The sequence below is a fragment of the Biomphalaria glabrata genome, chromosome 15 (genome assembly GCF_947242115.1).
Source record: "Biomphalaria glabrata chromosome 15, xgBioGlab47.1, whole genome shotgun sequence".
NCBI lineage: Eukaryota > Metazoa > Mollusca > Gastropoda > Planorbidae > Biomphalaria > Biomphalaria glabrata.
Genome location: NC_074725.1, coordinates 27,927,306 through 27,940,330, shown reverse-complemented (window position 1 = coordinate 27,940,330; position 13,025 = coordinate 27,927,306). Strand labels below are relative to the sequence as shown.

Here is a 13,025-nt window from a genome sequence, read left to right as displayed (position 1 = left end):
ATATGTTGTCTCATTCTGTAGTGTCCCGTTCTGAGTCAAAAAATGTGTGTTGGTCATGTCGAGATAGCTTATAGTAGGGGTCCTTTTTCTTGTAATTGGGATGTTATATAAATGATTCTGGAGAATTGAAATCTGTAGAAATAGTTCTTTTGATTTCTTTGTTTGAAGAGTGATCTTTACTAGACTGGGTGAGGCCAATAGATGATCAGAAACATGGAGAGAACTAGTGGTGATTAATGGGGCAACAATCTAGGTGTACGGAAATGGAAGTTTTTAGTCTTTGTGCTGGACTTATTTGTTTTATCTTAGATATTCCAACAGTTGAGAGGATACATTTACTATCATGTTTTTTATAAACCATAAAATTATTGTTTAGTTGTCTTTTAAATCTATGATTTGTCTGGATATGTCTGTTTCTAAGTCATATGCCTCATCATCAATCAGATCTTATTTTCTAAAGTTCTGTCTAATACTATCCAAGGATGATTAAATTGATAATATTATTGACATATTTTTTGAGTACTTGAATAATAAGGAGAATCCTTTTTTTTATAATTTTTTTTACATTAAAAAAATTGTTATGAAATTAAATTTTTAGAATTTATTTTTCATTTCATAAAAAAGTCTGATTTTTTTCTGTCATTAAAATGTTGTTTTTTTCATAATTATTTTTCTTTATTTTATTACTTTATGAAGTTTAGAAAAAAAAAACTTTTTTTTTATCTTACTTAGAAATAATACATTGCAACAATTTAATAAACAGGTGCTTAAAAGGAAATCTCCTGCAATTTACCCTTGAGCCTTCCTGGGAGAGCAGTCAAGATGGACATTTTCACTGCCACATTGTTCCAATGTCCAAGCAGCCCCTGCTAGAAATGGACTACTCTGTCAAGTCCGAGTCTCATAAAAAAGAGCTCAGCTCTGGCACTATAAAGATCTACGGAGACAACAAGTGGGAAACTACTGGATCAATGTCCTACAGGTGATCTCTTCACTTCAGTTGCTTATTTGAATGTTGTACCTTAACTAGTGCATATGTAAATACCTCTCTCGAGACATAAAATGCCACATATATAAATACTTTTTTCTAAATATTCCATATTCTCTCTGACTTAAATATCAATGTGAAGCTAGGTGCTGAAACAAATGAATGATGAATACTTATTGAACATAAATGAAAAGCAGCACGGGTTGGTGTCACAGTCTTGCGTGACATTGCCTGTTATATGTTCACCTTGGGTCAAGAGGGGGAAAAGCACGAAAAACATCTGATATAAAAAGAAAAAGTAAGAATGACTAAATGGATTTTTAGTCAGTAGTAACTTTAGGTCAGTTGCGTAGAGTCGTCTCTGGGACTTGAGACAGTACACGCATTTCTAGTAGTTGTTTTCTGTACTTAGAGCTGGAGACATATTATTAGAGTTATTGTTATGTGTTAAGTTTGACTCCAGGATGCACGAACCGAGAATTATACAGCATTCACGACACATTTTTATTAATGCACGATTCTACATCTCAAGTGACCAGCAGCACACATAGACATTACAGTTGGTGATGGTGGGGGGGCGGGGCTTGCTAGGGCATGTAACCATTGACCACTGATTTGCATATGGGCGAATGACTCTGGACCAGAAGAATGTTTAAGGATGTTCGAGGTTAAGTTCGCTTTACAGCGCATTACTGCTTGGCAGTGTTGTCGTTTTCAGGGTAACTGTTTCAGGCCCCGGTCAGGCAGTTCCTTATTTTTGTCGCATTTAATTCACTACTTTCATTTTTTAAAAATTGGCCCCTGGTGCTGCTTTTCATTTATGTTCAACATGTATGTATCATTCTCTCTGACTTGTTTGCATCTCTTTAGATTCATATTATAAATATTTTCACTTTGGTGCTACTTATTAGGGTTACATAGTGATACCATTGGTTATGAAGACTGATATTTTAGTTTGGTCTTAAGTCTTTACATTTAGCTTTACCTCACATCTGTTATGGATAATATAGACAGTTTGTTTTTGAGCTGGCCACATAATACTTTGAACCTTTTGTCATCAGTATTTTTTTTTAAATGCCCTACAGGTGGGTCTCTAGGACTTGAAATCAGGCTTATATTCCAAGGAAAGATCTTTTGAAATTCTATTTAAAAATATCTCAACAAATCATTTTATCTTTGTTGTTCATACTTTGTATACCATTCAATATTTTTGTTTGTTTGCAGTGATGATATTTTGGATATCACTTTTGACTCTGGCATTGGGCTAGTCCCTGATATACTGGAAGAGGAAGTGAGTCGAGACAGGAGAACTTTTAAACTTGGAAACTACAAATCCAATGGTGCGAAGTTTGGCTCTGCATTCATTAACCAGCCCTATGTGTTCCTCAGACCAGATACACCTCATGGTATGACATCTATGCCCCCAGGTATGAACCTTTATTTTGAACTAAGAATCTTTTTTTTTTTATCTTTAACAATTCATAATGAGGTTGATATATATTGCTTTATGTAGAGGGAGAATACTACCAGATCAGACTATATTTATTTGTACTTGACATTCCTCATCCCATATATCCCATATGCTAGGACAAATTTGTACAAGTACTCCTTCTTCCCTAGTGCTATTAGAGCATGGAATGGGTTGCCTGAGCTAGCCAGGAAAACCAGTGACTTGGCAGAATTTAAGTCATTGGTTAACATGCATGACTGAATGCGTGACGCGTAGGACGTAATCTTCTTCTTTTTTGAAGTAACATCTGTTTTATTAGACATTTTGCCCCTGTTGTGAATAAAGCTTTGTTTTCATCTGATAAGAAATAGCAGATTCATTCATTCATTTATGTTTGGAACTTAGCAGCAGTTATTGAACTCTCCCTAATAAAAGATCACAACTCTTACTACCTCCTTTATCTTTTCACATAAATTACAGATGTTCCTTCAAAAGAGAAGATAATTAAGTCCAATATGTAGTGTTAATCTAGTCATGTATGTAAATTAGAGAATTAAATTCTGCTAAGTCATTTGTTAATGCTTTATGCTATCACAGACAGTCCTCTTGCTTTTTTTTTTAAACTTTCTTTGGCATTTGATTTATTGAGGCCATTTGATTTGCTGCTGACTGGCATGTTCTGAGCTTAACTGGTAATGTCTCTCCAAAATAGGGCTCCACAGTCAAATGGAAAAGTGTCCTACGAGATGAACCATAGTACTTAGGACAGAGGGAGGCCATCTTAATGATACTATATACTAAGATTTCTGACACTATTGTAAAAGATGCAGGGACATAACACATTTTTTGTGAAATTAAATTTTTTTTTCTTCACATATCAGTTTAACCTTTCTGCATAAAACTTGTATTGATGATTGGTACCATTAGTATCATTTGTCTTGTCATATGTTCAGTTAGTTCTAAGCCACAATGTAAAAAGAAGTAAAGATCTCCTTTCGGACCTTGTGATTTTATAGGTCAGATGATGTAAAGGTCATCTGTTTCTTTTGCTGAAGGCTAACGAGGGTGTCATGTGGCCAACAAAACAACCACTTACCCTTAATTTCCCCAATGTAAGTCAGGTACCCATTAGAGTTGGCGGATTAAGGGGTGTTCAAAAAATCCAGAAATTCTCCCAATCGTCGCCAAGATTCAACTGGAGACCTTTAGGTTTGGACGCCTAGCACTATACTACTCAGCCACTACACCCCTGGTCCAAAATGTATGTAGTTGTAAGCTTTCCTAAGGTAAAGAGTACTCTGAGTGTTAGGTAAAAGTAAAATTATAACTAAACATCTCAGTCTTGATGAGTATCTAATTAGAGACCATCAACCTAACCTTTTTTTTTTTTTAATTATTATTGGGACCCACACACACACTCACACACTTGATATTTGTTTTATAATAAAAGCAAATTCAATTATGTCTTTATATTTTTTTTTACTTTGTAGCTCACCAAGAATGTTCCCATGGTTCCTTAAACGACATGTTCCTAGCGTCCAACATGGAGAACCTGTATCTCCTCAACTCTAAGCTTGACGCATTTATTAACTTCTCCGTGCCCTTCATTGTTACCCACAAGGACACTCAGCCACTAGTTAAGGCTACGTTATCTAGAGATAAATCTATTCTAAGTAAAATCTACCAAGCTGTGGCGTTTAATGTGTCAAGTTTCTCTGGAGACCTAGTTCACAATGGCTCACATTGGATTACGACCTTATCGGGAAATGTCCTGAAATGTCCAGGCATGTATTTTTTTTATTTAATTTTAGACTTTTTTTGAAGCTTGAAATGTATTAAAAATATTTCAAATCTAGTTTTTAGAAACATTTCATTTATAAAATTGTTTCAATAATTTAAACTTTTTTATGTAATATTTACTTTTGTTTCTTTGATTTTTTTAAAAACATTAAGGCTACAAGTTTTTCATAAGTAAATAATTGATTTTGTTTTATTTTATACTTAAGTAAACTGTTGGGTTTTTTTTACCATCACCTTCAGCTATCCTTTAGTCTGTTAAACTGTTGGGGTGCCACACATGATATGTCAACCATCTTTCTCCACTCTACTCTGACTTCTTCTTCTTCTTCTAGCCAGATTTATTGCTGCTGAGCTGTGAGCTCTTTTGCAGACTGTGCCAAGGAAAAAAAGTGTGCTGTTTTCTTCAGTTGTTCAGCAGGGTGTTGGTTATGTTGGGCTGTAGCTACTCTGACTTAAATAGAGCCTCTTTCTATGACTGGCTTGTTCATTCTTTGGAGTTGCTTCCCATTACTTTCTCTGTCCTCCTCTTCTTCTTTTTACTGGTACTGTTCCTTGGAGGAAGGTCTCTGCAAGCCCTGAGGACCTTGTGATATGGCCAATAGATTTTTTTTTTACCCTGTAGTTAAATTCTAAACTAGTTTTTAAACTTTAAGATAGTATAAGACTACTTGAATGTTTAAATATTTTGGCCTTTTTACTAGTAGGACTAATAATACTCCAGTGAAAGATAAAAAAATTAGAACAAGAAAAACATGTATAAAAAAATACTTTATATAAAAAAAAAACAAAAAAAACAAAGCTTTTATTAAGTGTAATTAAATTGCAGTTTGGATCAGTCATGTAATTATGTGCTGACTTAGATATAATAAATCTGTGCGATAGAAACTATTTTTACAACTTGTTTTTGTTTAGCTTTTAACTTTCTCAGTGTGCTTTGATCCTATCACTTGTCTGGAACTGTTGGGAATGGGGGAAGAAGAGAAAGGGGGGGGGTATCTTGGTGAATGTTTATATGATAGTTTTTTTTTAAATAAAAAAAGTATTCACTCAGGGCTCGAGCCCGCAAGTGGACTTAGTTCAACTTACACCACCACATCTGTCAAGATACCAAACAAAATAATTAATTACCAATAGTTAATTATTTTGTATTGTCAGGTAAAAGAAATAATAGTGCAAAATTTCAGATTGATCCAAGATTGGGTGTAAGAGAAATAACATGTTTAAACTATTTGCCAGACAGACAGACCGACAGATTGATTTGAAATAATCTTTGTAAAAACCTTATTTGTTGTATTTCTTTTATTCTCTTCAGGGTTTCTCAACATAAGACTCCATGGCCCCAATTATGAGAATGAGATTGAGTTCAGCTGTGACACTGTCATTCTATGCCCTAAAGCTTTTCACATTCAATTTTCTTGGCCCACTTCGGATAAGAAGGGAATGTCTAAAGATATCATCATTGTCATCAAGGACAAGAAGAGTGTCCATCATTTCAGGATCTTTAAAACCTCCTCAGAGTCTTTGGCTGAGGCACCCAGTGACTCAACAGGTCAGACATGACACAGTTATGCTCTAGCGAGTGTACTCCCATGTGGTGAGGATGGAGGAAATGATTGCTAGCCCATCCCATTCCATACACACACACACAGAAAGCAATGGTACAGTTTAGGAATAAAGACTTTGTCCCCTCGTGGGTTCAGCATCTGGCCTCACATGTGATGGTTCATATGGGCCATGATGCCCTCTATCCACACACCCACAGAAAGCAATGGTACAGTATAGGAATATAGATTTTGTCCCCTCGTGGGCTCAACATCTGGCCTCACATGTGATGGTTCATATGGGCCATGATGCCCCCCCCCTCCATACACACACACACAGAAAGCAATGGTACAGTTTTGGAATATAGACTTTGTCCCCTCATGGGCTCAGCATCTGGCCTCATGTGATGGAGGGAACCTATTGCTTTGGCTCAAAGGACCGTTAACAGGGACGTACGTTTGAGATTTGACTCATTCTCTCTCCTAACTGGCGATACCAACATCGATTTGACCCCCATTTAATTAAATAAATTTTTGGTTTTAAAAACTTTAATTTGCGTTACATACAAAGAGCATGCACTCTCCTATAATTCTATACCAAATACAACATTTCCTGATAAAAAACAAAAAAGTTATTGAAGTTTAATCATAACAGGGTAGTGTAATACAAATGAGCAAAATGAATAATTCTATCAGAATTTGAAAAATAATTATGGAGAGAAAGAGTTAAGAAAGGCCCTCACTGAAAACAGAGGGAAATGAGTGTTTGAATCAAATGAAGCAAACTACGCATGCCACAACTGGTTAGCGTGTTAAATACTGCAGTCATCCTTAATCTTTAGACAATGCTTTATAATCATTATTATTATTATTATAAACTGTGCTGTATTGCTTCGGGCAGGAGGGGCTCGTTAGCCTTGGTTGGCTACCCATCTAGGAGAAGGAAAACTCTTGAATCCAAATCTCCGCTGCCTTGCGGCTATACCCAAACACGGGAAAGGCTTCGGGAGACAACCCTGAGGAAAAATCAGGAGGTGGTGACCCTTAGGCAGGTTGTGGCAGACCGTTCTACAGCCTGGCAGAGCCTGTGGCGCTACTGATCCCAAATTGTATTGGATATTCCGTTCCTTTGGTCACATCAGTTGCGGGGAGAGGGGGGAACTGCTGTGTGGGCGACATCGTTCCAACCATAAACAATGCCCAGGCTTTCATCCCACTTAGCTCTGAGATGAACCATAGTCGTTCTATGACTGATGGAGGCCAATATATTGCATTTACGTTACATTTACATAGCAATGCCAGTGATATTGTCTGGTTTTGTTTGTTTTTAAATGGCAGACATAGTGAGTTATTACTTTATTTATTCTTTTATTTTATAAAATATATTTGTAACCGTTTTCCAACTATTTTGAATTCATTCAACTAGAAAAACTGACTGCTGTGCATCCAGGGAAAGAGAAGCATGTTTCTGAAAAAAGTGTTACCTCTGGACGTCAGGAGAAGAGTAGTCTACCTTTAGACCTACCCTACCTCTTTGCAATTTGTGGAGTTATCATTCTTTTAACAGTGCTGGCAATCATTGGACTTGTCTTTCAACCAGGTAAACTTCTGGCTATAATGATTTGAAACAACTTTTTATATTATCTGTTTTAATGGGGAAAGATTCTAAGAGAGGCTATGTTTTTTTAAATAAAAGTAAGGTTACCCTTTTACACCATTCAGTCTATAAGACAGATGATGTTAAGTTCATCTGTTTATGAGGCCCATGGTTAACAAGGGTTTCAGGTGGCCAGCACAATGACCAATTGTCTTTACTTTTCCCTAACTAATTTCAAGTGCCCATTGGAGCTGGGTGGACTCAGAGGTGCCAAGGGGACCCTGAAATTAAAAATCACATTCTTCACCAGGTTTTGAACCTGGTTCACTCCGATTCGGAAGCCAAGCACTTTGCTACTCAGCCACTGTGCCTCCATTATAAATGCTGTTCCTATAACGTCTTCCTAGGCCCTTGTATTTCTGAAATGGTTTGAAATGAGGGATCATAAACCTTTCCCTGGTATGCCCCCTGGAATGTCATTTGGTGGTCTTTATGGTCCTTGGTTCGAACCTTTTCCCACTGTTGTCCCCCATCATCCTGTGGCAGGTTTGAGACAGAGTTGGATTTGGAACATCCAAATCATGTAAAACATTTAACAAATATTTATGTGTTTCTAAATTGGTTTGAAATGAGGGATTTAAAAAAAAGTTATTGGTAGTACTTCTACACATAAAATTACACCTAGTGCTAAAGAAATTTTTGCTTTTAGTTTATAGAATTTTATCAAATTCTTTTTTCCTTGTAGTAGCTTTCTTCACTTTTCTACATTAATAATTTGTATGACAAAATTATGCACCAGCTTTTAAAAAAAAATTGTTTGTGTAGAAAAATGTGAATATAAGTTATTTATTAAGTCACTATAACAAATACAAAATTTTGAATATCAAGCAGTTCAGTTTTTGATCTAAGCCAGCCCAACATTTTATCATAACATTGTTTTATTTTGTGGTATGATTCTCTAGGTCTTCCCGAGACGCCAATGTGTAAATGGTATCACCCTGTGATGGCTACTTTCTACATGACGTTTCAGTTCTTCTACAGTATTGTGATCTCTGGAAGTGTTTTCTTCATTATTCTGACAATTTTAACAAGGTATCAGCATCTCAGTATTAGTCACATTTAACTAGAGTCAAACCATTGATCAAATCACTAAACTGCTAGACAGATGACCAAAAAGTAAAGCAGCAATAATAATCGTTTGGATTTATCGATGGTCCCGGGCTCAAACCCTGCTGGCTCCCATCCCCCGGTGTCCTGCGGGAGGTTTGGACTAGGAAGTAAACTATCTTCAACTCTGAAGGAACATCCGAAACACAAAAATACTAAACCTTAATTTGCAAATACAAAAACACAGGCTTATAAAATACTCAGGAAAGACACAAAGAGGCACATTTCTTATTTTGACGGATTAAAGCATGTGCTCTTTATTTTCTTGTGCCATTTCTAATTGGATCATGTTGCATAAATCAGCCAGGAAAACCAATGAATTAGTAGAGTTGAAGTTTCTAATTAATTTTGTAATATCATTTTTGTCGAAGGCACATCTGTAATTTGTAAGATTTTACAAAGTAGAATTAGTTTTTTAAACTCTGGAACATTATAAAAAATTCCAAAGTTCACTAGGTTTTAAATTTGTGATCTCTTTGTTTGGAAATCAAACTCATTACCACTCAGCCCCTGGGATAAGAATTTAGAAAGTGTAAATAAAATAGACTTTCTTTTGAAGAGTAGAATATAAATCCATGTCCTGATAAACAACACAAAAATGTGATGTCTTTCAAAGGGGAAATAACTAGCATCACTTCAAGTTTCAATAAACACCGGCAATAATATTTAGTAAGATATTGGGAGACTTGATACTTTTCTACACCCAATCTCAGATCAAGATGAAATTTTGCTCAACTGTTTCTTTTACCTGACAACACAACAAAACAAAAAAAACTAATTAACTATTGGTAATAAATTACTTTGTTTGGTATCTCAAACAAGGGAAAGAAATAGTACTGGACAAGTGGTGGTATGAGCTCAATTGGTCCCCTTTTTATTAAACCATTTTTGGCTTAGTGAACACAAACATGAAATAGAAACAATAGATAACTATACAATCTTCCATGGTCATACACTCTAGGCTAGTAGAATGCTTGCCATGTTGGCTTGAGAAGCCCTGAGAAGGCTTAGTCATGAGCTCAAGTCTAGGTCATTCCCCCTTTTTTATTTTTATAAATGCTTTAATTTAATTCAATTTAATTACACGACTGATCCAAACTAATTGATACAAGTACGCTTTATAAAAGCTTAGGTTTTTTTTTTTTTTTACTTTTAAATTATATTTCTTGTTTTAGTTCCAATGTCAGCTTCCTGCTCCAGTATGTCCAGTCAGGTGATATCAAGACAGCTTCTGTCTACGTTGAACTTCTTCAGCTTCAGAACCATCTGGAAACTGATGTGAAAAGATTAGACAGACAGGCAGATGAAATGAGAGCTGGCTGTTTGGATGATGTCAGAAAAATTGTGGCAGATTTGAAAAAAGTATTTCCCTTTTTTTTTTTCTATTTCTGTAAATTTTCTTGTAAATTAATTATTCCATTAAAAACCTGCTTCTTAAATTTTGCAAGTGAAACAATAATGAATTACTTTTGATATACACTCCTAGTTAAATATATAATTAGCTCAATCAATTTTTTTTCCAATGGTAAACATTTAAAAATGAGCTTTCAAAAACCAACATGGCACACTGCTCGTTAACTGTTGGCCAAAGAAACAGATGAGCTTAACATCATCTTCCCATTAGATCGTAAGGTCTGAAAGGGGAACCTTACGTTACTTTTTTTCAAAAACCTCATCTTCAGTTGTTAAGTTTAAGATTAAACTCTGTTGGTTTATTGTTTCAATGGTTCTGTGGCAGCAAGGGAAACATCCCTCCGAGAAGTTGACCTAGTTGGTGCTGTAGCCAGCCAAAACCTTAGTTTACTGCTTCCAGTGATAGCATTAAAAATGTTCATAAAAATTTTAAGAAGCGCAAGGATGATTGAATAGTGTATAATTGTAATTCGAAAACTACAGCTTATGAATCAGCATAAGTTCCACTTGTATGATATATATTGACCATACTGTGACAAACTTAACAATATTTCATTTAGTCATTATTTGCCAAGACATAAAATTGAAGAAGTTATTTTATCTTACAATTTTGTACCATATATTTTGTCATGTAGTGTTATCTGCAGACCCCCCCTGACTTTGACTTGTCAGCAAGTGCTTACTTTATAAGGCCTTTTCCAACTCCATTTTTATAATGTTTTCCTACACTTAAATCAGGAGGTGCTTGGCTTCCAAACCGAGGGCCCCAGATTCAAATCCTGGGATTTTTAATTTCTGTATCTTTATAGGGCCCCTTTAAGTACCTGACTTTAGATGGGGAAAAGTAAATGCGGTTGGTCATTGTGCTGGCCAGATGATGCCCTCATTAACTGTGGGCCACAGAAACAGATGACCTTTATATCATCTGCCCAATGATTGCAAGATCTGAAAGGGGAACTTTAATTATTTTTTTTTACTTTTAAATCAAAGTCTGAACAAACTGAGCTATTTTACATTGAAATAACTTAAGGGAGGCAACTCAACAAGATATAGATGTTTATTTACACTGAGACAAGACAAACACATAGGACATCTGCCTTGATCACAGCATCTTCATTTCGGCTCTAGACTTGGGCGGAAATCGCTCTTCTTCTAATGTCAACATCCTTTTCTGTCTAGTTTCTGGCAGTGCGCACCTTCTGCACTATCTTGAATGGCGGTGTGCATGGCGTGGTTATAACAATATATATGTATGACTAGATTGCAGTGGCTGATCTGTAAAGTGCTCTGTTTCCTGAGGTCCTGGGTTCAAATCCTGTTGAAAAATGGGGGTTTGATTTCGTGATCTTTGGACAACTCTTGAGTCCACCCATCTCTAATGGGCACCTGACATTAGTTGGGGAAAGTAAAGGTCATTGTGCCCTGAACATGACACCCTCATTAACCATGGGTCACAGAAACAGATGACCTTTACATCATCTGCCCCATAGGTCTGAAAGTGGAACTTTACTTTTTTAACTTTACTAACACATAAATCAAGTTCTGGACAAACTGAACTATTTTTAGTGTATCACTAGACTTAGATTGTGCTGTAAGTTTATCATTTCTCTTGCCAGCTTCACCAAACAGTCCTGGATGGGACACAGAATGAATTTGAACGCCATCACCTGACATTACTTCTGAACCAGCAAAAATTACATGTCAGAGACAAGTTGAATAAAGATTTGAATGAGTTTAGGTAATGCCTATAAATGTTCTCTAAATTAAGTGTCTCTTGCCTAAATCTGCTGCCTTTATATGCACTTTTCAGATTTCTGTTAATCCTGAGGGTTTATTTTTTTGTATTAGTTGTAGATGAAACAATGCTACTAGGAATATATGAATATACTAGATAGAACTGTATAGTCTCTAGATCAGGGGTTCTCAACCTGTGGGTCGCAACCCCCTTGGGAGTCGATTGACGATTTGCCAGTGGTCGCCAAAGACCATTGAAAAAATCGATTGTTTTGGTCTATTCTCTATTGCTGTATGTGTGGGATTGTAAAAAGGGTCGCCGAGCTTAAAAGGTTGAGAACAGCTGCTCTAGATGTAGATACACTGTTTAAATAATCATGAAAGAGAAGAAAAACGACATAGCTTCCGGCGGCCATAATTAGGCTTATTAATCAGGGTATTAACCCAGTAACCAGCATATTTCCTTTTTTCAACTTATGTATCCATTTGAACTAAGACACACCCAAAACACTAGCCTTTAATGAGACTTGAAATTTTAATCCTAGTTTGAAAGCCAAGAGCTTTACTAATATGTTCTGTACTTGTTTTTCTAGCCCCACAATAAGTTGACTGACTTTGATCTGACTTTTAGTGACATCATTGATAGTGGGGTTTTAGTTTTTTTTTTTTTATGTGTTAGTTTGACTGAGTTTGACTGTATGTATTACCCAACTCTAATGGGTTCCTGACTTTATTTGATGAAAGTAAATGTGGTTGGTCATTGTGCTGGTCACTTGACACCCTGCTTGTTAATCGGTGGCCAAAGAAACAGATGACCTTAACATCATCTGCCTTATAGAGCGCAAGGTCTGAAAGGAGAACTTCACTTTTTCTTAATTTTAATTAATTGGCATTAGGACTTTGAGGGGATAACATCTATTTGTGACTGAGACTGCACTGTTGCATATTCTACATTAAATTTATTTCAACTGTTCAACAGTCTGGACATAGTCTTTCACTTGTATCATGTTGTACCTAACATAATCCCATATGAAAATATGTCAGAGCAAGACATTTACCATTACCAATCCCTTAGTCGACCGTCTTTCTCCATTCCTCTCTGTGTTTTGCCTTAGTTAGAACCTCTCTCAATTGCAGGCCCATCCATTCTTTTATGTCTTCTTCCCTTTGCTTTATCTGCCTCTTTTTCTTTTTCCTGGGACTGTTCCCTGTATGAAGGTCTTTTTGAGCCCTGAAGACCTTGTAATATGGCCATAGATTTTTAGCTTGCATTTTTTTTACAATAGTTAGCAGGTCATCATGAGGTCCAATCGCTAGAGTAACCCTGTCTCTAAT

At 36.0% G+C, this 13,025-nt stretch overlaps 1 protein-coding gene across 3 annotated transcripts in view; it reads left to right on the top strand.

The window, feature by feature from the left end:
• The window catches only part of LOC106051369 (uncharacterized), a 117,742-nt gene that overhangs the window by 92,840 nt on the left and 11,877 nt on the right, over window positions 1-13,025 (top strand). For all 3 annotated transcript variants that reach the window (XM_056012495.1, XM_056012494.1, XM_056012496.1), the window contains exons 18-25: window positions 764-982; window positions 2,213-2,415; window positions 3,929-4,222; window positions 5,551-5,787; window positions 7,206-7,379; window positions 8,339-8,468; window positions 9,719-9,905; window positions 11,573-11,694. In XM_056012495.1, the coding sequence (XP_055868470.1) occupies window positions 764-982; window positions 2,213-2,415; window positions 3,929-4,222; window positions 5,551-5,787; window positions 7,206-7,379; window positions 8,339-8,468; window positions 9,719-9,905; window positions 11,573-11,694 (1,566 nt within the window). The remainder of the gene's footprint in view (window positions 1-763; window positions 983-2,212; window positions 2,416-3,928; window positions 4,223-5,550; window positions 5,788-7,205; window positions 7,380-8,338; window positions 8,469-9,718; window positions 9,906-11,572; window positions 11,695-13,025) is intronic.